Raw genomic sequence first — 27,222 nt, forward strand, 5'->3', positions numbered from 1 at the left:
TTCCCATTCCCATGCTTAGCCATCTCCCTACCTAGAAACCTTCCTTACCCTCCTCTTAGAGAAACCTACTCTTCTTTTAACCAAGAAACATCACCTTCTATATGAAGCTTTTTCCACTTCTTCCCAAATATTTAATGCTATCTCCTATTCAAAATACTTTATTATATACCGTATATACTCGAATATAAGCCGAGTTTTTCTGCCCAATTTTTGGGCAGAAAATCCCCTCCTCGGCTTATACTCGAGTCACTAGATAAAACATGTGTAATTATCCCTTTGAATGCCCCCCTGCTGTGTAGTATACAGCGCGAGTGCCAACTGTGATACTACAGGGTCGGCCGTTGCTGCGGTGATGGGGCTGTTCCTGTAGTATCACAGTCGGTAACTGGACTGTATACTAATGCGCCGCTCTACATACATATACCGGCACCCGCTCTCCTCCTCTGCGGGCACCGGTGCGCTACCTAAACCTACTGATATAATAAGTTTTCTCAGATTTTTGGGTTAAAATTAGGGGCCTCGGCTTATATTCGGGTCAGCTTATACTCGAGTATATATGGTATATTTATTTATATGTTCTGTCTTCCCTATTAAAATGCAAGTCCCTTGCAAGTAAGGATTGCTTTATTCCTTATATTTGTATCCTCAGTGCCCATTAAAATGTCTGATACATGATAAGTGCATAATGTTTATAGATTGATCTGTAAAATCATGGACAAGACAGAGGACAGTTAATCCTAAGCTGTACTTTAGAATTCTGTAAGGTTTTTCAATTTAGTAATTTTTGAGTCAATTTAATAATACTTATGGTGGATGAGATAAGTATTTGCCAAACCTAGGCTTATCCACAGCTCTTTCTCCCTGTTTCATGAGTTCCTGAATCAAAACCACTGAATGCCTTTTTGCCCCGGTTTTCTATCATATCCCTGTAAAATAAACCATAGATTTGATCTGAAATGAAGGAAAGGGAAAGTATCTAATAGGAGGGGATGAAACCTAAATAATGGACATTAGATTTAATAATTCAGAGGTCATTGGCAGCCCTGATTTTTGGCCTGTTTCCTTAAATTTCAAATAGAAGGAAAAAAACAGCATATGCTTCTTGGGGAAGTTCTTTAGAACGTCTTTGAAGAGGAAGAGTCTTAAAAATGGAACAAATATTTTTCTTTGCTCCACAGAGCACTCTGTTACCTCAATTCCTTGTTTATTTACTGTATATGTCATATTATTTTTCAACTTTTGTAGTTTTAGGGATTTTTTTTAACTTTATATATCCTTTAAGTAGTTGTCAATACATAATTTTAAAGCTACATTCATTTAATGCTGCTGTATTCATTTAACTGCCAGCACTTAGCTGGAAAGCCAAAGTGTTGTTAAATAAGCCACAAGCTAGGCTTGGCAATATTGGCAGCCACACATCCTTGATTTAGAAAACAGATTGCTTCTAGTCAGAGCTCTCTGCTTCTGTTGTGCCAGCTGTGGAATGTTAGGAGTAATTCTTCAGACTTCAGACCTGCTGGAGTATCACATTAAGCTAGCAGGTCATAAATGAGGGTATGTGAAGGAAGAGGGGAAAATTGGGGGGGGTAGTATTAATACCATGAAATTCATACCCGAGAAACAAAAGGCTCTTCCTACTTTTGATCATTGGTGATGCTAATATTGACATCATTATGAGGACTTATAATTCTTGTTCTTACTATCTAAAAGATAAAAGCTTAATTAATAAGTATACATATAGAATAGTATGCCAGTTTGAAATTTATCCTCAGACCAAGAAAATCTTGATAAATATTGCAGCATTGTAACTTGCACCACTTAATAATTTTTGTAGACATTTCTAGGAACCTTTCCTCTACTATGGTTATATTGAAAGGCAAAATATAAGAAATTAATGCTTTCTTGAGGAAAGATTCTTTTTTGTACCCTAGATCCTTTCTACTGATTATTCATCAACATTATTTCTAAAAATCCTGGAAAATATAACCATAATTTTTTTTCTGAAATTTCTTTGTGTTATTGCTTTTATGTGTACTATACTTGAGGGGGGAAATTTAGAAAACATGTTTTTGATAGTTCTAAAAGAAAAAATTACAAAACTTTGAGTTCATGTGGAAAAGTGAATAATTCAGTTCAGTCCTTACCTATTAAATTATATTTGACACTATTCCAGCAACTGGGATAAAGAGCAGATAAGATAGGTCATGCCCTCAAGGAGTTTACAATCTAATGGGAGTGATAAGGCTACATTTAGAAATAATTGCTACAAGGCCAATTGTGCTTAAGTGAAGAAAAGATCAGACTAAATATGAGAAATATGAGAAAAAGAGATTTTCATATGTGAAATTCAGGGAACAACTCTAGGAGATGGAACAACTAAATTGAACTTCACAGGAATAGAGGAATTTATACCCATGAAGATTTGGGGCTGAGTTCAGATGGCCTCTTTTTTTTTTTTTTTTTAAAGTAAATAGTGGTAAATAAGGGAAATAGGAAGAGAAAAGTTGAGAAGATAAAGATTTACAACAGCAGCATATTGTTATTGTACTAGAGGATTAATAAAATTGGAGTAAAAAGATTGCCACACAGTAGTGAGGACCCAATTGTTGTTAGGTCATGTGAACTCTTATCGAACCCAACCCAATCAGCAAGATTTCATGACTTTGTCTATAATGTTCAGTGGTTTGGGAATAGGCATGGCAAGGGTCATGGGTAGAAGTGACTACCCATGGGTCAAAGATTAATGGATTATGGAACGCTTTAGGACAGAATTCTTACATCTAGGGTTTTTTCACTAAGATCAAAAACAGTATTGTGGGGAGCCAGGGGGATGGGGGAGAAAGAGGATGACAGTGGTGGTAATACAGAAATAATTTTGGGAAAGGTAACAGCAAAAAGCCCAACCAATGCCCATGCAATTGTACTAGGTTGGGAAGGGAATCTGTTCCCCCAGGAGGCCCTGTAGAGGAAAATTCAAAGAAGATGGGGTTTGGGGGGAGTAGGGGTAGAGGTGGTTAAGACAAACCCTGGGAAAGACACAATAAAAACGTTAGAATGTTGAGCTGGGACTAGATGAGGGAGTAGAATAATGAAAGCCAGAAGAGGACTTATGAGATGCAGAACTGATAGTTTTTAGATCACTCTGAGAAAGAATCTCCTCAGGATATTAGTACCTTGAAGAAAAAGCCCTAGCCCCACCCTTGCTATGTAGTTCCATAGAAGGACAGTGGATTAAAAGAGAGGGGATTATTCAGCTGGCTGACTATGGGATAAGAAACCATGAAGGAAGGGAGACAAAAATGGGGTGACTAAAAGTACTTTGTACCTCTCACTTATACGTTATTTTTAATTATTGGTATTTAGGTAGGAAATCCTCCCTCCCTATCAGACTAAACTCAGTGAGATTTGAAACTATAACTTATCTAAATTTTGTATCTTCCCCTACCTAGTGCCTAATGTACACAGAATAAAGTATTGCTGAATTTGTATGCAGAGAGCATCAGGTACATGCAGGGAAATATTATGAAAGAAAGGTGAAAACTTTTTGAAAGCTTCCTGTTATGTATCAAATCAAGTGGAATCAATACAGTTTTTAAAAAATTTTAAAGAAATAAATTGATGCCAGATGGTTGAAGACCTTGAATTTGAATTAAAATGTTGATCATTTCTATTAATCACCTCTCCTTTAATAACTTCCAGTGGTTAATAGATTTTAAAACTCCATAAAATTATAAACTGGGTTAGGGGTTAGGGTGCTCCTTAGCGGGGTACTTCACTTGCGTCTTCCTTAGCAATTCTCATTATTCCCTGATTACTCTTTGGGTCTAGTCATTATGAATTCAACCTTCATCCTTCTTAGATTTTCATCAGTTTTTAATAACTGTTGGTCATCCTTTTTCCTTTGATATTCCCTTCTTTCTAGGTTTTCATGATGCTACTTTTCTGGTTCTTCTATTTTTTTGACCTATTCCCTCTCTCAATGTTTCCTTACTATATCCTAACCTACATTGCTCTTGCTAACCATAACTGTCCCTCAGAACTCTACATTGAGCTTCTAATTACCTATCTGACACTCTTCAGTACCCTTTGCTGTATCTTTATCTAGTTTGCACCTGTTAACTGTGAATGTTCCCCAGTCTCTGATCTTATTCATTTCTATTACTTTGTTTGATAATCTTATCAGTTATTCTCCTGCATTCAGTTATCTGTGTAGATGATTGTTGGACCTAGAGAGCCATCCTTAACTTCTTGCCTCATATCTTCAGTTATGTTTTGGCAATCCCAAACTGAGTGTCCCATAGATATCATAAGTTCAGTATGTCCAAAACTGAACTCATTACCTTTCCTCCAAAACCTCGAGGGTAACCTCGTCACTCAGGCTGAGACCTCAATGTTATTGTTAACTTCTCACTATCATCTCTCCATATGCAGTCCTTCATAACACCTTGTACAACATCCCTTTTCTCCTCTGAGAATTACCACAATCATAAGTTTCCTTTTCTGGGCCCTTCAAAGGCTTCTTTTCTTTTAGCCACTCCCTAAAACCCAGTGTTCTTGAAGAATATTAGTCTATATGTAACTCTTTGCATGCAGTTCTCAGCTTATAAACAGTTTATTTTCCAAAAGTTATCGTTGTAGATTAGTATGTAGAACATATTTTCCCATGGAAACAGATCCAATTCCCAGATCAAACTTATGTCATCTATTTATCCCAGAGTGCATCCTTCTAATATAGTGCTGTACAACCTAGACATTATCTACTCATTAACAGTGATAGGTTCAGGATGGCTGTCTCCATCAGGGTCTGAGTAGAAATGGTAGTCAAGGTGGCAGTAATGGTTTAATTTCTCCAGGTCATGCTTCCTCCCATCTTTAAGAAAAGGTGCTTTGTTGTTTCACCAGGATTAGCTAGCCTGCTCTGTGAATAGCAGTCAGAGGGGTTGGTCCCTTCTTCATGGGAGCGCACACACACACACACACACACACACACACACTATGACTCTGAATGCCAGGCTGGAAGTAGAACCAGGTTTGGGGTGGCAGGAGTCACTTCCAAGACTTTTCTGCCTGTTAGTGGTAATTGGTGAGCAGTTGTTGGTTATAAGGAGGAAGCTTGATCCCTTTCTCCACAATGATTTTTCTCCTGGTTGGTGACTCTAGGGACTGGTCTAGAAGCAGGTCTGATGGTGGGATATGGTTAGTTGGTGGTTGTCCTTCATTTTCAAAGAGGACCAAAATAACATCACTGTGTTAGAATCGAGTTACAGTGTGTCCTACTGTGGCTGATTAGACCAATATGAGCTCAGAATGTTCTGTCACAGGTTGGACACAAATAGTCCATATGAATATTGGGGTAGCTTCTCTAATTTTGCACATCTCCTCTTTCTTCTGAACCAATTCAGTTCTGCTTTGTGCTCATAGAGCACAGCATCTTTTTTTTTTTAATTTTATTTAATAATTACTTTATATTGACAGAATCCATGCCAGGGTAATTTTTTTTACATTATCCCTTGCACTCGTTTCTGTTCTGATTTTCCCCCTCCCTCCTTCCACCCCCTCCCCAGATGGCAAGCAGTTTTATATATGTTAGATATGTTGCAGTATATCCTAGATACAATATATGTTTGCAGAACGGAACAGTTCTCTTGTTGCACAGGGAGAATTGGATTCAGAAGGTAAAAATAACCCTGGAAGAAAAACAAAAATGCGATAGTTCACATTCGTTTCCCAGTGTTCTTTCTTTGGGTGTAGCTGCTTCTGTCTGTCATTTATCAATTGAAACTCATTTAGGTCTCTTTGTCAAAGAAATCCACTTCCATCAAAATATGTCCTCATACAATATCATTGTCGAAGTGTATAATGATCTCCTGGTTCTGCTCATTTCACTTAGCATCAGTTCATGTAAGTCTCGCCAGTCCTCTCTGTATTCATCCTGCTGGTCATTTCTTACAGAACAATAATATTCCATAACATTCATATACCACAATTTACCCAGCCATTCTCCAATTAATGGGCATCCATTCATTTTCCAGTTTCTAGCCACTACAAACAGGGCTGCCACAAACATTTTGGCACATACAGGTCCCTTTCCCTTCTTTAGTGTTTCTTTGGGATATAAGCCCAATAGAAACACTGCTGGATCAAAGGGTATGCACAATTTGATAACTTTTTGGGCATAATTCCAGATTGCTCTCCAGAATGATTGGATTTGTTCACAACTCCACCAACAATGCATCAGTGTCCCAGTTTCTCGCATCCCCTCCAACATTCATCATTATTTTTTCCTGTCATCTTAGCCAATCTGACAGGTGTGTAGTGGTATCTCAGAGTTGTCTTAATTTGCATTTCTCTGATCAATAATGATTTGGAACACTCTTTCATATGAGTGGTAATAGTTTCAATTTCATCCTCTGAAAATTGTCTGTTCATATCCTTTGACCATTTATCAATTGGAGAATGGCTTGATTTCTTATAAATTTGAGTCACTTCTCTATATATTTTGGAAATGAGGCCTTTATCAGAACCTTTAACTGTGAAGATGTTTTCCCAGTTTGTTGCTTCCCTTCTAATCTTGTTTGCATTAGTTTTATTTGTACAAAGGCTTTTTAATTTGATGTAATCAAAATTTTCTATTTTGTGATCAGTAATGGTCTCAAATTTCTTTCTCCTCCACAAGTCTGAGAGATAAACTATCCTATGTTCCTCTAATTTATTTATAATCTCATTCTTTATGCCTAGGTCATGGACCCATTTTGAGCTTATCTTGGTATATGGTGTTAAGTGTGGGTCCATGCCTAATTTCTGCCATACTAATTTCCAGTTATCCCAGCAGTTTTTATCAAATAATGAATTCTTATCCCAGAAGTTAGGGTCTTTGGGTTTGTCAAACACTAGATTGCTATAGTTGACTATTCTGTCTTGTGAACCTAATCTTTTCCACTGATCCACTAATCTATTTCTTAGCCAATGCCAAATGGTTTTGGTGACTGCTGCTTTATAATATAATTTTAGATCAGGTACAGCTAGGCCACCTTCATTTGATTTTTTTTCATTAATTCCCTTGAGATTCTCAACTTTTTATTGTTCCATATGAATTTTGTTGTTATTTTTTCTAGATCATTAAAATATTTTCTTGGAAGTCTGATTGGTATAGCACTAAATAAATAGATTAGTTTAGGGAGTATTGTCATCTTTATTATGTTTGCTCGGCCGATCCAAGTGCACTTAATATTTTTCCAATTATTTAAGTCTGACTTTATTTGTGTGGACCTAGCATCTTTTTTAAGGAAGGCATGCCATGCCAGTGTTTCTGATGTCATACAATCAATTCTAAAGTTCTTAAGTGATACCTCAAGAGTATCCTTGTATTGCTTTTCCTGTCCACCTTGTCAGTGCTTGTCCTGTGTGAGTTCTCCATAAGATAATTTTTTTGGCAAGCATTAAATTTGGCATTCAAATAATGTGGCCAGCCCAGGGGAGTTGTGCTCTCTGCACTAGAGTTGGATTCTCAAGTAGCTTAGGTTTTATGTCCAGGACTGAGTCTGAGTGAAGATGGCAGCCAAGGTTTTTGGTAGCAGTTTGACTCGAAAGAGGGGTTTAAGTTACAAAGTGGAACTATGTTTCCATTCATTGTGTTCATTAATCTTAATATTTTCTTGATTTGTCATTTTTTCAGTATGAATACTTTCCTTGACAATTAAGGTTATAATTCTTCTTAAGTAGAAATACTTTATGAGTTCCTATCACCAAAAACTTAATTGCCCTGAAGCTAACCATGTGATGAGCTTCTTCAAACTTAGTTATGCTGATCAATGGTTGGAAAATATAGTAACCATTGCCAGGTTCATATTTGAAATCTTTCCATCTAGATTTTAGACCTACCAAGATCTGAAATCCCCTGACACAGCTTTGAGAAGCAAGAGGCACCTCTGTCTCACAATGAGATAGCAGAGTTGTTCATAGACTCATAGCATGTTAGACCTTGGGGAAACTTAAGATTATTCTTGTTGATTAATTTACTGATAATAATTTGGTCTAGTATATTTTACAAAGACAAGGAAGCTCATTGAGATGACATGACTGAGCCAAGGATACATACTGGCAGTATTGGGGCTATTAAGTCTCTTGTATATAAATATATGTATCAGGCATTCTCTGCCTCAGAAAACACATTCAGTTTTGATTTTACTATGCATAGTGTTTTAGAACTTTAGAGGAGTTAAGAAATCTGTTTGGGCCAAAGTAGTCAGGGAATATGAATAGGATAAGAAATTTTGAAGTCAGTCTTAAATGATAAGATTTCAATCATTGGTATAACGAATTTCTAAGTGAGGAACCTGCCTCTACCAATGCAGATCAGCACTTTCTGCAACTTAGAGTCTTTAAGAAGTTACCTGGAGCACTGACAAGTTAATTGACTTGTTAAACTTGTATGTATCAGAGCTGGTATGACAATCAATTTGTGTCAGAGATTATATAAAAACTCAGATCTTCCAGGTTCTTGAGACTACCTTGAATAGATTAGAAAAGGGGAGAAAGCTTTTTAATAAAAGGCTACAGAAAGAATAGCACAAGGGAAGGTGCAAATAATCATGGAATGGGTGAGTAGGGGATATTGAAGAATGACAAAATTTTATAGTAGAAAGTGTTTAGTTGCCATCTAGTTCAAAAAGAACGTCAAAAAAAGACTCTCCACTCCAGTATATCTACATGATATACCTGACAAGTGGACGTCCTGCCTCTTTTTGAACTCCAATAAAAGGAAGACTACTACTTAGTAGTAGTAGACAGTGCACCCCACAGTTCTTATTGTAGGAAGTTTGTTTAAATTTGCTTCTTTACAAGTTGTATTCATTGCTCTTGGTTCTTCCTTCTTGATGCAAAAAGAACAAATTCAATCTCTCTTCTATGTGCTAGCCCTTCAAATACTTGAACACAGCTATCTTATTTCCCCGGAATGTAATCTCAAGGCCAAACAATTCTCATGTAACATAAGCTCAAGATCCTTTAGCATCCTGGTTGCCTATTCCATATACTAGCCAGTTTTATCAGTATCATTCCTAAACTGATAAATAGAAATGAAAGTTAATTTATAGTTCACCATGATCCTCTCCCCCCCAATTTTTTAATACAGTCTGATTTCGGGGTTGTTTCTTATATTTACCAAGCCTTTCCCCTACTTATGCTTGTAATTTTTTTTAAGCTAAGTATTAGATTTGGTATTTATCCCTATTGAATTTCATCCTAAGTGATTCCATCTAGTGCTCTATCCTTTCAAGATCTTTTTGTATTCTGACTTTCCATCCATGATGGTAACTGTGCCTCTCAGTTCTGGGTCATCTATGAATTATTCATGTCATAAATAAAAATGTCAAGAGACCAAGCACAAATCCCTTGGGCAACCTATTGGCAACCTCCTGGCAAGCTCACATGGAACCATTAGTAACTATTCTCCACATTTGTGTTTCATCTAGTTCTGTATCCATCCAGTTACACAGTCATATAGCCCAAAGGTGTCACATACACAGCAGCAACACTTCCTAATAAGGCTGAAACCAAATTAAAATATTTTGTAATTGGAAAATATTTAACAAAATAAAAATTCAATAGTACATGGATAATCATTTGGTTTATTTTTAAGTCAACATGGGCCCTTCTTTCTAATTTACTCTGACACCACTAATCTGATTAATATATCTCCATATTTTCTACTAGAATTATTTGTTATTGTTCAGTTATTTCATGTCTGTGACCTCCTTTGGGGTTTTCTTGGCAGAGATACTGGAGTGGGTCTGCAATTTCCTTTTCCAGATCATTTTACAGATGAAGAAACAGAGGCAAGCAGGATTAAGTGACTTGTCCACAGTTACATAGCTAATAAATATCTAAGACCGGACTTGAACTCAGATCTTCCTGACCCCAGACCTGGTGCTCATCTATTATGCCATTCCTATTGCTCTTAAGAATTGTATGAGAATATTTTATTGATCAAATACTTTGCTAAAATTTTATTTTTATATATATATTATATGTATATATATGTATATGTGTGTATGTATGTATACACACACACACACACACACACACACACACACATATCATTCAACAGGTTATATTAAATCCCTCTTAGGTACCAGATACTGCATTTAGGTCCTGTGGATATAAACACATAAGATAGTCTCTGCCCTTAAGAAGTTTATATTCTTCTGGGGTAATAAAATATGGTCATGGATAAATAATAACGTAGACTCACACATCAAATACAGAGTCACAGGGGATGGGGTAAAGAGGCACTAAGAAATAGAAGAATCAGTAATGACCTCTTAAAGGTAGTGGCATTTGAACTAAATATTAAAGGAAGCATGGTTTTCCAAGAGAGCAGAGGTGAGGAAGGAAAACATTATAAGCATTGCATGTTATATTTCATCTTTAAGGGCATAAAAATAGGAGATGGAATGTGGTTTACTGGGAATGGCTAGTAAGTCATTTTGTCTGAAGCATAAAAATCTATTGGGGGAGCAGTAGGTGATTAGCCTGGAAAGATAAACTGGAGAGGGAGCAGTAGGGGATTAGCCTGGAAAGATAAACTAGAGTCAGATTTTGAAAGGCATAAATGCCAAACAGAAGTTTGTAGTTTCTCCTAAAAACAATCTATTTGAATGGGAGAATATCATGGCTAGACTTCTTGCTTCTGGAATATCCGTTTAATAGCTGTCTGGAAGAAGTACTAAAGAGGGGAAAGACTGTTAGAGAGAAAATTTACAGAGCCATTACATTCATCTAAGCCTATGGTCTTCAAAACTTTTTTGATCATGTATACCTTTCATTAAACAATTTTTTTAACACGTTGCCCAAAATACTTGTTTCTCAATTCTGATTCTTTTTCTTCTAGGGAGGGATAACAATGGGTCCAATGACAGCAGCAGGAATGCCTTACATGGGACAAGCTCCTTTTTTAGGGATGCGTCCCCCAGGTCCACAGTATACCCCTGACATGCAAAAGCAGTTTGCAGAAGAGCAACAGTAAGTGGCCTTTATTAGTCATGAATAAAAAAGAGATATACAACAAAAACAGTTGCCTCAGATTTATTATAGTCATAAGATTTGACTTGGACACAATTGGAGCAGCTAGTCACAAGTCAGACCCAAAAGGAATCCAGATTGTTTTTGTTTTTGTTTTTGTCAGAGGGTGGGAGGTGGGAAGAGTAGGGATCCAGGGAGAAAAGATGAAGTCTTATTAATTGAAAAAATTTTTTAAAATTTTAAACTACCAAAAAAAATCCCTATTATAACATTCCAGACAGATTATCATCCAGCTTCTGCTTAAAGATATCCGGAATAGGGGAAGCAACCACTTCCCAAGGGAGTTCATCCCACTTTGGGACAGCTCGAATTGTATGGAAACTTAAATTTTACTTACTTAAAATATTTTCTAGGAGTGTCTCTAATTCTAATCAAGAATTTTTTTAAAAAGCTTCCTTCAAAATTCTTATTAAAATTACAGTTTTAAAACTGGGTAGAAACTTAGAAGTTATCTAATCCAAGTCATTTTAATAGGTGAGGAAAGAGTCAAATAATGAACATAGAGAAATGATTTGTCAAAGTTTGGCCAGTTTATTATTTGACATAGTCTGAACTGGAATCCCAAATTGTTTGACTCTTAGGCCTATACTCTTTTACTACAATATGCAACAATAGTTTTATTCTGGTCAAAGCTAGTACTAATTTCTTATATATTTACTTTTAGTGGGTACAAGGACATATGCTCTTCTTTAATCTTCCTTTCCAACCTTTATCAGCAAATCAATAAAAAATGAAGCCAAAGTAAGTAAAAGAAATTAATAGGAAAAGCATAGGTGAAAAATAAACAAAATTATTGCTCTTTTAAGATGAAATAATGGTATTCTTAGGGAGCCAGATAAAATATTAATAAAAACAATTTTAGTGAGGTTGCAGGACATAAATAAATCCATATAAATCATCAACATTTTTTGGTATCATAAAGAAAAGCCATCAAGAAGAGGAGGCAAAAAATGAATTCCATTTTAAGATACTACAGAGTGTATAGAATACTTGAGAGTGTATCTTTAAGATTACACACAGGAATATATAAATACACCTATAAAACATTGAAGAAATAAAGGCAAACCTTAATAATTGCAGAAATAATTTCTTCTGGATACTCAAGACATAATAAAAAATCACAATACTATCTAAATTAATTTACTTATTTAGGGCCTTAACAATCAAACTCAAAAAGGTTTATTTTTTATAGTACTAAAAAATTTATATTCTTGGGGAACAAAAGTTCAAGAATCTTAAGGGAAATAATAGAAAAGACAAAAGAAAGAAGTCTAATAGTACCATATTCTGAACTTTACTAGAAAAGCATTGACCATCATGACAATTTGATAGTATTTTTTTTTTAATAGGATGAGTGATTAGCAGAACAGATTATTGTTCTAACATAACTTATGCAAACAAACCTAACAGCCTAAAGATCCCCACTACTGGATAAGGACTCACTGATTTGATAAAACCTGTTAGGAAAACTAAACAACAGTCTGACAGAAATTAGTTTTAAATCGCTTCTTTATACTATATACTATCCAAATGGATATATGACCTAATATTTTAAGTCAAATAATAAATTAGTAGAACAAAGATCCATGAAATGGAAAAGAGTTCATGACTAATTGAGAGAAAGGATTACAAAAAAATAAATTGGATAGTTTTGGTTACATAAAATTTTAAAGTTTTTGCACAAATAAATCCAAAGCAGCTAAGATTAGAAGAGAAAAAATGAACCACAGAAAAAATATTTGCTTCAAGGTTCTCTGATAAAGGTCTCATTTCCAAGGCATAAAAGAAATTGAATCAAATTTATAAGAATAAGAGCCATTTCCCAATTGTTAAATGGTCAGAGGATGGACAGTCTTAAAGAAAGTAATGTAAGCCATGTATAGCCATGTGAAAAAATGCTTCAAAGAACTGATAATTTTTAATCCATTCTGCTAACCGCTTCCTCTTTATGGAGTTTACCCCGTTCACATTTATGGTTAAAATAACCAATTCTGTATTACTTGCCATCTTGTTAACCCCGGTTTATGCTTTTCTCCCTTCTTACCCCCTTACCCCCCTTCCCAGTATTAAGCTTGTGAGCACCACTTGCTTCTCACAGCCCTCCCTTTTTTAGTATCCCTCCCCCCTCTTAGAGTTCCTCCCCCTATCTTACCCCTTTCCCTCCCAGTTTCCATATTCCCTTCCACTTAGCTTATTCCTTCCCTTTTCACTTTTCCCTTCTCACTTTTCAATGAGGTGGGAGATTGAATATGTCTAAAATTTTTCTCTTAAAGCCAATTCTGAAAGCAGTAAAATACTCTATTCATTCCTCTCCATTCTTTCTCTCAGATATAATAGGTTTTCTTTGCCTCTTCATGAGGTGTAGTATCCCCACTTTCCCCTTTTTCTGGTACAATGTCCTTTCCACATCTAGTTTCTAGAACAAGGTATATATGTATTCTTTATACATCTTTATAGCCGAAATATAAGAACTGATAATTTTTAAAGTAGGAAATGAACGCTGAGATTCCACTTCACACATCATATTGGCAAAGTTAGTATTTTAAAAAAAAAAAAAAAAAAAAGGAAAATGGCAAATGATGAAGGACTGGAGGAATAGTAAGGTGGGTAGCCAGGCAAATCAGTGCACTATTGGCAGTGCTATGAATTAGTCCAGTCAGTGTGGAACTGTGCCAAAAAAGTAATTAAAATAGCAATAACATCATTAGATCTATATCACAAAGAGATCAATAAAAAGAAAAAGGATGAATAACGTACAAAAATATTTATAGCATCCTTTTTTTGTGGTAATCAACTGGAAACTAAGAAGATATCCATTAGGTGGGGAATGGCTGAATAAATTATGGTATGGGAGTGTAATGAAATATGCTACCTACATCCTGACCAGAAGTGATGGGCTAATATGCAGATTGAGACATCATTTTGAACATAGCCAATATGGGAATTAGACTAGGCTTATTTGTTATGTGAAAGTTTTGTTTTTCCTTTCTTTTTCAGTAGGAAGAGGAAAAATGGGGAGGAAAAAAAGTAGCTTGAAATAGGTTTAAAATTTTCTTAAATAAAAGAAAGGGAGATGGAAATGTCATGAGGATAAAATTAGATATTTTAGAGTTATAACTGTATTAGTAAGTATTGTGTATGGCATATTTGATATGGTTATTCATTGGCATTCTATTTCCTTTAGAAAACGATTTGAACAGCAGCAAAAACTCTTAGAAGAAGAAAGAAAACGACGCCAGTTTGAAGAACAGAAACAAAAACTCAGACTTCTAAGTAGTGTGAAACCCAAGGTAGATCAACTTGGAATAATCCATCCAACACACTCCTCATTCAGTATACTGGGGAACCAAATTCTGAACCTAAGGCAGTGACTAATACCCTAAAGCAGATTCTTAATTTTAAGTTCATGAACTTGGTTATTTTTTAGGAAGTATTTTGATGACTTTATTTTAATAATAGAATTCGTTTCCTTTGTAACTTTATGAATTTTATTTTATGCATTTAAAAACATTCTGAGAAAGGGATCCATAGATTTTATGACACTAATGCCAAAGAGATCCATGAGACAAAAATAGTTAAGAGCTCCAGTCCATAAGTTTGAATTATACAGTACCTGAATTTATTCATTTTGTTTGCCCATTAAGTTCTTCTGTGGCTTTTTTTTTCTGTTTCCTTAAAAAGATCCATAGATTTTCTTTTAAGACAGTAGAGTAAAATACTCAGTAATAAGAAAAAGATCAATATAAGTTGTTCTCTTTCCCTTAATATTTGCTGCTTTTCTATAATTTTTGCAGTTACTACAGTAACTATTAATTTGCTTATTTTCCCTCTTAGAAAACATTCCAAACTCTGTGTCCCTCTAAGATTAGATTTATTTTCCTTGTTTACTATACAAATTACTTTTAGTATAACTATAGTAAACCCTTTATGTCATTATGTTTACAGTGTGGGGGGTAGAAGGTGGGACTTATTGGATTTCTTTTTTAGTTTTTGCTGGCCATATTAGCTCTTTTGCCTCACTGCCTTTGTTTTATATATCCATCAATGTCAGTTTTCCTTTGAGAACATCACCTAAAAATATATAGTCAGAAGGAGGGAGGGTAAGAGTCAAAAAGAAATGGAGGTAATATTGATTGGTTAGGACTAGGAGGTGAAGGAGGCAAACAATGGCGTGGTGTAAAATCCATGTGTATTTGTCATCTCTCAGACAGGAGAGAAGAGTAGAGATGATGCTTTGGAAGCTATAAAAGGGAACTTAGATGGATTTTCCAGAGATGCTAAGATGCACCCCACTCCAGCATCACATCCCAAGAAACCAGGTAGCTTTATTTTTAAGAAGCATAGAAATAAAAACAAGTAACTGCTGAATTTTGCTTTTTTTTCTTATATGGCAATTTCTAATTCTTTTGTCAGTTAATTGACCATTAAGTGTTTTAGGATTCAGAGCTGGGCTCTTTCTTCAAGTTAAATGCAGAATTGAATGCATTGAAATTTACATGAGGTAAAAATTCTGGTCTGGCACGTTATTTGGAGGAAGGTTTTTAATCTTCTGCTTAAATACCAGTATGACAACTTTAATTTTAAGTCTTTGGTATGTAAATGAGTGTGTTAACTCAGCTATTATAGTAGATCATTAACGTATCTGAATGAAATGAAGGAGTTTGTCATTTCATTTTCATTGTTTGTAAAATAATTAGACAGGTTTTTTTTTTTTTTGAGCTACCTCAGAGTTCATTATCTGAATGTGATTGGACTTGTTCTTAAGATGCACTGAAATGAGAACTGTAGCATTAATAAAATTCCTTAAACAAATTGAAATATTATGAATAAATGTTTCTAGTCTTTATTCAAATGGTCCAAAAACAAAAACAAAAACAAATACCCACCCAGAATACTTCCTTTGTCATTTGGAAATGAAAATAATTCTCATATTTGGATACCAATCATATTGTAATTTTAATTCCTTGATATTTTGACATTTGATTCAGCTCATTCAAAAATAATATGTCATGACATTTTTTGTCTTTTGGATTCCAACTAACTAGATATCCTCTTGTGATAACTGAAGAATTACAGAGTGCTATTTTTATATATAAAAAGTGGATAAAGTATGATAGACCCAAAGTACAAAGATACCAGGCATAGGACAAAATATATTGAAGTGAAAAATATCTCTCACTGATAAAGGAATTGTTGAGGAATTATTTGAGGAAGATGATAAAAGTTCAAATGCCTTTTATCTATTAAACCCAAAGTGAATAGCAGAATTCTAAAAATTAAAAATCAAGTAGATATCAGGATGAAAATATTGTCTGTGAATAAAGTCATATACCAGTAACACAGGAAATAATACAAAAATTGATAGAAATTTGTGATATTCCAATAGGGTATCTAGAAAAAGGAGAAGTAGGGAATGATGGGCAACATCAGTCTAAACATTGTTCAAAAATTGTTTCTTTTGTCTTGAGACACTGTATAAATTTGCCCATTAGGAGCAAATACTTTGCATTATCAGCTATGGTTTCTGATTTCCTTCAGATAGTGTTTTCTTCCTGATCTTCAGCTGATTTCTAATGTGCAGAATACTGTTTTCTGCTTTAGATCTAGCAGCTAAAAAGTGTTTAAAACCCTGAATCATCCTCCTCAAACAATAATACAGTTCTTTAATCAATGAAAGACAATCACCTTTCATTGTAAATAATTCAAAGTTTCTTGTAAGTTTAAACGGCTTTGATCAAGTAGTTGAGCCTTCTTAACTCTTATTAAGATGATAAAATTAAAATTTTGCAGTAGTTGTGAAGTCTGCTTTAAGCGTGAACTATATATATTCTCATAGAATCTACTACCAGAGAATTTCCTTTTTTATTATAAATTTTTATTATCCAACAAAATTAAAGAGGGAGAAAGAAATCCCATTCCTAAGAGATAGACCAAATATCTCTTCCTCATTTCTGATGATGTATTGCCTCAATACATAAACTAATACTAATCAAATGAGAAAATATTTGAAAAGTGCTTAGCCTGGGAAATAGAGCTATATAAATTCATATTCCTTCCCATCTGGCCAGTCAGTTAGCAAGCATTTATTAAGCACTTAATATGTGGCAGGCACTGTGCTAATTCAAGAACAAGGACAAGGATGTGTATTTGTCCAATTCTTAAGCAGCTTTACATTAGGAGCAAATCTGCTAATTGTTGGCAATGTAATTTCCTAAAGGAAACTAAAGTTTTTAGGCCTTGTCCAATTTGAGGTTTTAAAGTAGAGATTAGAACAGTTAGTTCTCCCTAATGAGAAAGTAGATGGAAGCACGATGTGATAATCCTTTTTTTGTTGTTGTTGAAAATGGAATATTTATTCAATAATTGTGTCTTTATTCTATAGATCTCTAATGTAAATTTCCTTAATGTCAAAAGATAAAGAAAAGCAACTGGTGTCTTTTTTCAGAAGCAGAAGTTTTTAACAGAATGTGATTATTATTTGGTATCAGACAATGGTCCACTTAAAAAAAAATTTTTTTTAACTCTTTTCTATGTCTTTGGAACTCAGATAATTCAAAGTGTAATTAAAATGCTTCTTTAAAAATAACTTAGCATTTTTAATGGATATTGTTCCAAATGTAGTCCCTGAAAAATGGGTTTAAAATTTAAATTAACCTTACATTTAAACTATATAAAACCAATAATGATGTTTATGAACTGGTTTACAATCCCTCTCCCTTATATTTAAGTGTCTCTCTCTTTAGCGCAAGCAATCTTTTTAAATTTGGTGCTCCATCTTAACTCTGCCGAATTTATTGTTGAAAATTTTGTATTAGGAACTATTCTCTTGGATTTTTAGGTTCTTTATTTTATCAAAAGTAGGCAATATTTTGTAATGATTGTGACACCTTGAATGAAGGGCAATGTGACGTAGTTAATAAAAGGATCAGCCTTGAGGTAAGGAAAACAGGTTCAAGTCCTGCCTCTGACACATGATGGCTGAAAGAGCATGAACAAATCAGTCAGGTTTTCAGTCCCTGCTTTCCCCCCACCAGCAGCCCTCACTGACCACAAGTTGAAAACCTGTTAGTACACGGTCTGTGTTAGTAGGGAAGGAAATTTCTATAATGGAAATTTCTCACATTGAATAGGTCTTAAAAAGAAGAGGTGTTTAAAAAAGAGTGTAGGCAAGACTGACCAAAAATTAAATGCTTGTAAGTTTATGTTGATTTTGTATTCCTAAATATCCTGACAAAACTGAATCATCAATATGATTATCCTAAATGTATTTAGATTTTAATCTTTAATTTGCACTATAACTACAAGAACAGTGACCAGGTAAGTTGATTTTTTTGGTTTCACCTTGAAATACTGCTGCTCCTTCTTGCCTCAAGTGTTACTAACTAGGACAACTTGATTTCATTCAGAAAAAAAAAGTACACTTCATTACATCTTCCTGAAAAGGAAAGACATTTTGAATTTTACATTTGTTTCTCCTTTGACGGAGATACAAAATAACAGTTGTCCTTTTTCGTTAAAAAGAAAAAATCCTGACACACTTAAATTGTTCAAGTATACCTTTTTGATATTTTTGATGGATTCATGTAATTTCATTTGACTATTGTTACCTGGATTATTTCTTTCTCCACTCCCACTATTCATGTTTCAGTATTTCTCTTTTGGAACTATATGCCCCATCTTTATTTCTTTTTCTCCATTGACTTCCATTTCTGTATGTTTCATTGCCATTTTCCATTTTACAGATTGTCCCACACCATCCCATTCTACTGTAACTGTCTCCCAATCCTCTGCCTTTCTTGATGAAGAAGAATTCAGTGACTTTATGCAAGGGCCTGTTGAAATTCCCATATTTGGCTCTTCATCCTCTTCCCAGCCTTTTCAGTCTTTCCATTCCACCACCCCAGGTGGCCAGTTACTTTCAGAGAAGGCTGTGACCCAGCCCCTCCCTCCAGCACAGATTCCAGTGTCTTCTGCCTTACATGGTGCCCCTGGGCAGGGTCCTTATTTTTCTACTGCTTCAACCTCACACAGTACACAGAAAACAGGTAATTCATAGATAGCATTATCAGATGCCTCTATTTTATCTAGAATATCAAATTTAATTCATGTTTAAAGAGGATAATACAGTAATGTAGGCAAATCAATGTACACTTGGTTTGTAAGTAAATGTTGAAGAAATTCTGCTATACATCACAATAGATATCTAATTCAGAGGTGTAGGATACTAGAAAAGTTGTGGTTTAAATGACTTTTATAGTATCAGTTTCTGATTTCAGGAATTATTTTCACATCACTGGTCTTTTATGAAAATATTATTTATCTTTTATTTGATCAAACCAAAGTAGTCTTTCTCCATGTCTTTCTCCCTTTCCCCCTTTCAACAGTGGGCAGTGGGGAGGCTATTACAAGAAACCCATCAGAGATCTAGTGACTTAGATATGCTATTTTGGGAGTCTGACATTTTTAAAATGAAAGAAATTATTTTTTAAATAATTGTGGGACTGGAAATGGGGTTGAATAAAAATAAAGTTACAGATATAAATAATACTCAATGCTGTTTGTTTAGGCCCTTCCCTGGAGAAGAAGTTCCTAATATCTTGTGATTTAAGTACGTCTGGGCAGGTGCAAATTAAATTAAATACTTCTGAAGCTGGGCACAAAACCTCAGGCTCAGATGCCAATAAGAGCCATCCCAGTTTAACAGCCAATAACGGGGGTGCTGTAGGTGGACGTGTAAATGGTGCCATCATTGCAGAGGCAGAAAAGACTTCAGACCAAAACCTGTCAGTTGAAGAGAGTGGTGAGCTCATGAAACGTTGACAAAAAATGAATGCACTTTAACCAAATGTTGCTTGAAAGCTAACACCTTTAAGCATTAATCCTGAAGTGAATGTTGCTTGATTTTGCTTGTTAAAATCTTGCTTTTATATATATATATGTAAATATAACATATTTTATTCTTTTTCCTAATCAGTATTTTTAAGATTTTGCTCTGAATTCTTTCAACATGCTCTTCTTTTAAAAAATTGATAACAAGTTTCTATAATCAAATTCATTCCTATTTTTAAATGCTTTTCTCTAATTTTACAAAAGCCACATCCTCTGTTTGTTTTTTTTCTTGATGATCTTTATTCCTTCAGAGATGGTAGGAGATTAAAAATAAGGCCTATAAAAGTCACCAATAAGAATTTTATGTTTTTCTTTCATGAAATACATTTTGAGTATTGCTGAATAGAAGATTGAGATTTTATAAACTCAGCTTGCACAGATAAATTTCAAAAACAGAATATGAATAACTCATGAAAGCAGTCCTTTGAAGGATGTTTTGCAGGATTTCTAGATTTTAAATGTAGACATCAAAGTTATGCTATTGGAAGAGAAATGATTTGTTTGAAATGAAAACATAATTTTGCAATAGTGGCAAGTTCAGGATTAAAAAAATCATTTTCTAGTATTAGAAAATGCTTCAAGCAAAATTTTATGCTATTGGTTATACATGTGTATTTAAAAGTATCATTCTTGGCTAGCTTTCTTTTCAGGTTCACAATATATTAAAGATAATGAAACCTTATATAATTCAAAGTATTAATTTAGTATATTTTAAATTTTTTTAATCTTATTTCTTAAGACATATTTGACATTCTTGGTTATATTCTTGGTATGTTGGTGACTTTTTTTAGTATCTATCCATTGTGGTGTGTTTTAATCTATTTGAGAGGAATTTCTCTCCTCTTTTTTTTTTTTTTAAATACTCTGTTTTAGATAATATTTCTATATCTCCTAGGTGTGGGTGTATTCCCTTCTCAAGATCCAATCCAGCCTATGATACCTTCTTGGATTTATAATGAGAGCTTAGTCCCAGGTAAAAAAAATTTTTAAGTCCCTTTTATAAATTATTTCCAGAATATTTTTCCCCAGCACCTATTAAAATTGCATGCGAACTAAATAAAAAGGTTTTATTAACACATCTTGAGAGAGTATATGAATTGCATTTTTCCCTGTTGACAATTTAAAAAATTATAAAACGACAGCAACATTCAACTAAACTGTTGCAAATTAAAATTTTAAATGGTGGTACATATAAAGGCAATAGATAGAATGCTACCCAAAGAGTCAAGAATATCTCCCTGAATTCAAATACTGATTCTTACATACAGACTGTGTGATCCTAGGCTTGTCACTTAATCTGTCAGTGTTTCTGGGCAACTCTTTAAGGTACAGAACAGGCACTGATTTACCGCCAGGTTTCTTCATTGGAGTTTCTTATACTAATTAAATCATGTCTGGTTTAATAAAAAGAAACTTCAAAATATTTATAATTTGAAAGTTTTTCAAAAGTACATGCCCATTTAAGAAATTCAAAGATGTCTTGCTTCTATATACCCTCTAATCATTTTCTTTGTATTTTTTTATCTTATTAATTTTTGGTAGTTATAATTAGCATAGTATATTTATATTCTGCTTTATTCCATGCATTGCATTTTTCTAAATGGATCGCAAAATTAGAAGATTAAAAACAACCATATTTTAAATTTACCAATTTTTTTTATAAGAAATATTTTATTCTCCTTAACTTTGCCTTTGGCTTAAGTATCCAAAGATTGCTGTTTAACCAGGTAGCTTCAAAAGAGCATGCCTTTGACATAACAAGGGATCACTGAGGACATTAGTTTTGTACATCATATATACCATCCAGATTAGTGTTTTCTTCCTAAAAATAACAACAGGGAATATTTTATTGTTGTATTCCATGATAGAGTACTTAAAAGTTCTGTTATAACTGTGATCAAACTAACTTCCCTTTTCACATAATGAATAGACATATATTGAAGTATATTTCAAACCTGATTTTAGCCTGTTCAAGTTCTGATACTATTCCATTCCATATGTTTTTCTATTCTGAAAAAAGTACAATCTCATTTATTCAGCTTTTGCTCATTTGAATGTTTTCTGTATAGTTTCTCTTCATCAAAATAGCCCTTTGAGGTCTGTTTTTCCTACAAGAGAATTTATATGTAAGTTTTCTGTATCATAGAACTTTATTGCAGTTGCCAGATAATTTTCTCTAATATATAATTAACAGAATAGTTAAAGCTAATAATGCTTTCTTCTCATTCTAACTTAAAAAATTGGATTTTGGGGAGATCTCTTGGGCAATCAGTAGCCTTTCAGATCTTCTTTGACTTATACAAGTCAAAGTAAGTTATGAAATGTTTCTTAACTCATCAGCTATTTTTAAGTACCTACTGGGCGAGACACTAGGAATATAAAGACAAAAGCATTGCCATACCATCCAGGTTTTCCTAGATCCAGATCTTAGCTGTTTTTATGTATGTATTCAATAAACAATTAGTATTTACTCTGCAATATAGTATGTTTGGTACTGGAGGAGATACAAAAATTATATGTATAGCATTAAGTTGTATATATTCCTTTAACAAATATAATGCACATCATTCAGGGAGGATGCAGCCTCCCCTTTTTCTGAAAAACCCTGAAACCAAGAGCCCCAGGAAGAGTTGCTCCCACCCAAAAAAAGTGAAGTCCTTCTTTTAACCTACATTGAGGGGAGAAGGAGCCCCTTTTCCCCATCAGCCACCAGTTATTTGCTAAATTACTAAAGAATTAATTAAGCCAGCTTAGTCAAAGCAGGAAAGAATCTGGAGAGAGAAGTAGATGGCATATGTGAGGCAGGTCAGATCACCTTGACTACTACCTCCACTTGAGACCATCAAGGAGACAACCCAAGGCACTAAATTCAGGAATCCTGGGAAAAGCAGTTTCTTAGGCCTTCAACCCTGTTCCCAGCCTGTTCTCCATAGCCATCATCGAAAAGAAAAATCCTCATGGGGAAAGAAACCATCTCCACTAGCACCAATACCATCTGCTGATCTCACCGCTCAACATCAGCACCCTGAAAATCAGTGGCAATCCTTAAGATGCAATCTGGCAACTTTCTTCATTAGGGAAATAGTGCCTTTAGCCTACAGCTACTAAAGTCCAAAAAAAATAAAATCCTCAACACTAAAGATCTTTAGCACTATCAGCTGGTTCCATCAAAAAGCATATGGTTTCACTAAAGGAAATGACATTTAAAAGATGCATTACTAACTGCTTTGCAGCTAAGGAGCATGAGGCTTTTCTATCTGATTTGTAGCTGAAGCCTTCTTTATGACACAGTAGGAATGTGAGCTTCTTAACAGCAGGCACTGTCTCACCTTTCCATTTTATATGAAGGGCTTAGTGCACTGCTTGCACTTTATGCTGTTTTCAGTCACTCATTACCTATGTGGTGAACTAGCACTTCTTAAGTAGTTCATGAAAATAGCACAAGTGAATAAAAATAGTCTAAATTACTTTAATACTTAAAAGATATTTTCAATAGTATGTCTGATCCTCTTGCTGTGCTCAGTAACAGAAATAATTCAAATGGTACTATATTGAGTTGAAATTTATGCCAAAAGTTTAAACTCTCTCCAAAAAATATATTAAGTCAATTTCAGTATGAAATTCTTACCAATGTGTTAAATACCACTGAGGTTTTTTCCTTTTTTTCTTTCCTCTTTTTGTTTTGTTTTGTTTTTTAACTGGTATACTTTATTTCTAAATTTTTTTTGGACTTAATCACATTTTATAAGAGATTATGCTTCATTTTATTAGGAGTAAGGTGAAACTTAATCAGGGCTAGGTTATATAGTTTTCATACACATACATATACACAATATACACAAATGGTGGGGTTTTTTTAATGTTAAAAAAAATTTTAATGACATTCCAAGAATGACTTGTTTAAAAAAATACTCTTAATATAATATAATATAGTTTTATTTTGGCTAATTTATTTTGCATATTTGGATAAGTATATCCATTATTCCTTATTTGGATAGAAGATCTCTTTGTGTTAGAATGGTGTGCATTAAGTTCATGGTACTATTCTAAATCAAATTTTATTGTCACTTGTTTAAGTAAAGGAACAATAGAATGTTTTAGTCAAACTAAATAAAGGCATTGAGTAAACAGAAGAAAGTAATTAATTTCAACTTTTCTTGAAATTTGTATTGTTGTTTAATTTTAGATACTTTCTTTACTCCCTCGAAAGACAACTTCTTAGAAAATTTTCATAATTGAATTGTGTTAAAATTATTTCCTATCCAGTTAATGAAATCTTAGGGAAGACTCTCTTAGATGAATTTGTTTGAGGAAGAGATTGTCCATGTTAAGCTTATACCATGTTCTTAAAGTCTTTTGGCATGGCTCAGAAGGCCTTCAGGAATATATTTTAAAATGCTAAATTATCCTTTTTTCTATGCCAGGCAAAAGAATATTGTTTCTGCACCCATGCCAAAAACAAAAACCAAAAATTTGTAGTGCTGTGAAAGTTTTTCTGTTTTAAGCTCCAGCAAATCAGTCATAACACAAAATATAAAATTATAACATTTGTACTGTCACCTAATTAGAACTGTTTTGCTGTTGCATTATTGTTCAATTATGTCCTCCTTGGACCTATCAACCATACTGTCTATAGGGTTTTCTTGGCAAAGATACTAGAGTGGTTTGCCATTTCTTTCTCCAATGGATTAAGAGGCTAAGTGATTAATGTCACATGGCTGGTATCTGAGGCTAGGTCTTCCTCATTCTATCACCTGAGCCATGTGGCTGTCCTACGTGAAGATCAGCTGATACCCATCCAGGCCTGTTTCTGTATTGACTATCTGTCAACTAAAAATGTTTTCATACTTTTTAATAGAATAAAACTTTGTTTAATAATATAAAAACTATTCTTAGCTCTCAAGCAATATTGAACCAATCCGGCCAACCAGCAAGGTAGTATGTAGTGGGATAACCTTTGTTATATAGCAAAACAAATTCTAAAATATCTGTTCATCTGTAATATTTTTACACTTGTAATTATGCAGTCCGTTCTTTTCTTTACTAGATGCATATAAGAAGATTTTAGAAACCACTATGACTCCAACTGGAATAGATACCGCTAAACTTTATCCCATCCTGATGTCATCTGGACTTCCCAGGGAAACCCTTGGGCAAATTTGGGCCTTAGCCAATCGTACTACCCCTGGAAAACTTACTAAAGAAGAACTTTATACTGTTTTAGCTATGATAGCTCTAACTCAGGTATGCATGTTTTCCTTAAAATTAGATAGTAAAAATCAATGTAGGTAGGAGAGATTTTGTATATTTTGTTTTATTATGTATGTTTACATATCTACATTTCTTTTATAATAGTGTATAATTACTCATGCATTATAGTTTTCATTTTATTATATACGAAAAAGAGATTTCTATATCATACAGCTTTTGTGGCATGTTTGCTATTACTTATAGACAATTTTTTATCCTGTAATTCTTGGGAATAAGTAAGATAGCTTTACTAGGCATAACATCATTAACATTTCAAGGTAGAATTTCTACAGTTTTTATTTAATGTATTTTTCTTATCAAATATTTGGATTTTATTTATAGAATAAACAAGATTTTAAATGAGACTTGTTTCATTGTCTGTATTTTCAAGTTTGGATCATTTTAGCTTGAAATGTAAGCTTAAATTTTAAGATTTTGCATTTTTTCCCTTTGTTCTGTTTAGAGGGGGGTGCCTGCAATCAGTCCTGACACATTAAACCAGCTCCCAACTGCTCCTGTCCCAAATCTGAGTGGCTTTCCTATGACTCTTCCTACCCCAGTGAGTCAGCAGACTATGATGCCTTCTGGTCCTACAGTCTCTATGCCTCTTAACATAGGACAACCAGTCATGGGTATTAACCTAGTTGCACCAGTGGGTGGAGCTCCAGCTCAAGCTTCCAGTGCTTTTGTGCCAACTTACCCAGCAAATCAGGTCAGTGGAGTTACTGTACTTTGCACAATCCAAGTAATAACCAAAGGTGAATTTAGATAACTTCTTTACAGAAAGGATCATTGAAGTTAAGCACCAATAGTTGAAGAGCATACACAGAATTGGATATTACAGGAAAAGGCAAATGTAATTTTTTTTTTCCATTAGAAAGAAATTTTGATGATCTAAAAAGATACTTAATTATTTGTGGTAAATAGAAAGTTTTGTTTTTCATTTCTTCTAAACTTTATTGTAGTGGAATTTTTTCCCCCAAATATTAACATTAGTACTATATGTGAGCTAAATGCTTAATACTACTTATGTTAAAAAGAAATAAGCTATTAATATGTATTGAGTTGTTTTCACCTATTATTACTGTACCTATTTCTTTTGATAACCTTTAGAAGATGAGATCATTTCAATAGCAGCTATTATTTAGAATTCTTCATAGTTCAAGAATGATAGGTTTCTTTAGTAAATTACTCAAAATGGCAATCTGTTAATTTTAAAGATTGAGTCTTAATTTTCAGTCCAGCTTTACTATTTGCATTGATCAAAGATCATCTAAAAATGGAAGAATAGTTCTAAGACTTCCTTCATCACTTAATACTTTAGGATATGTAATTAAAGATTTTTGGCTTATTTTTATTAATCTTTTTTTTTTTTAATTTAACATCTTTTATAATCTAGGTAGTAAAACCAGAAGAAGATGACTTCCAAGATTTTCAAGATGCTTCAAAGTCAGGATCACTTGATGATTCATTTACTGATTTCCAAGAGATGCCTGCTTCTTCAAAAACAGCTAATTCCCAACATGGGAGCAGGTAGTAGAGAGTTGTTCAGCATTATATTTAATGGCATAAAAACATATCTCATCTTTTAGAAAGAATTTGATTCCTTACTTATAATACTCCTCATTATCCCTTATTTGTATACATATATTCTGGCCATCACACTTTCTTCCACCTGCAACTTCTGCTTCTGCCATCTTCCCTTGCTGCTTATTTTGGCTGCTTTTGAGATGAATTAAATGTAGGTGGATGTTCCTTTTCAGTTAAACAAATGGTTTTGAATTTTTATATATTGGGATTTGTAAATACCTTTGGGGAGACAGCTTACAGTTTAGAGGGGTTTTTTTTAATTTCTAGTACCTAAGACCATCCCCATTTTATAGTTTAATTTGCTAGCCTAAAAAAGCAGAACTTATATTTTTAAATATACCTACTCACATATGTCTCCCATCTTCAATTTGAGAAAATGGTAGGCTTTCAACTTTCTGCACTAACAATTAT

At 33.9% G+C, this 27,222-nt stretch overlaps 1 protein-coding gene across 7 annotated transcripts in view; it reads left to right on the top strand.

Annotated features, from left to right (window-relative positions):
* Positions 1 to 27,222, top strand: part of SYNRG (synergin gamma) — an 87,034-nt gene that overhangs the window by 20,057 nt on the left and 39,755 nt on the right. For 3 of the 7 annotated variants that reach the window (XR_007953221.1, XM_051994053.1, XM_051994052.1), the window contains exons 4-12: positions 10,892 to 11,022; positions 14,267 to 14,372; positions 15,290 to 15,401; positions 18,825 to 19,127; positions 19,649 to 19,882; positions 20,867 to 20,944; positions 25,019 to 25,215; positions 25,685 to 25,933; positions 26,621 to 26,754. Coding sequence is in view for 6 of the 7 variants with exons in the window: in XM_051994053.1 (XP_051850013.1) it covers positions 10,892 to 11,022; positions 14,267 to 14,372; positions 15,290 to 15,401; positions 18,825 to 19,127; positions 19,649 to 19,882; positions 20,867 to 20,944; positions 25,019 to 25,215; positions 25,685 to 25,933; positions 26,621 to 26,754 (1,544 nt within the window). In the remaining variant the exon portion in view is untranslated. The remainder of the gene's footprint in view (positions 1 to 10,891; positions 11,023 to 14,266; positions 14,373 to 15,289; positions 15,402 to 18,824; positions 19,128 to 19,648; positions 19,883 to 20,866; positions 20,945 to 25,018; positions 25,216 to 25,684; positions 25,934 to 26,620; positions 26,755 to 27,222) is intronic. The other 4 variants (XM_051994059.1, XM_051994058.1, XM_051994054.1 and 1 more) reach the window with 3 other exon arrangements.

Source organism: Antechinus flavipes, chromosome 4 (assembly GCF_016432865.1).
Source record: "Antechinus flavipes isolate AdamAnt ecotype Samford, QLD, Australia chromosome 4, AdamAnt_v2, whole genome shotgun sequence".
Lineage (NCBI taxonomy): Eukaryota > Metazoa > Chordata > Mammalia > Dasyuromorphia > Dasyuridae > Antechinus > Antechinus flavipes.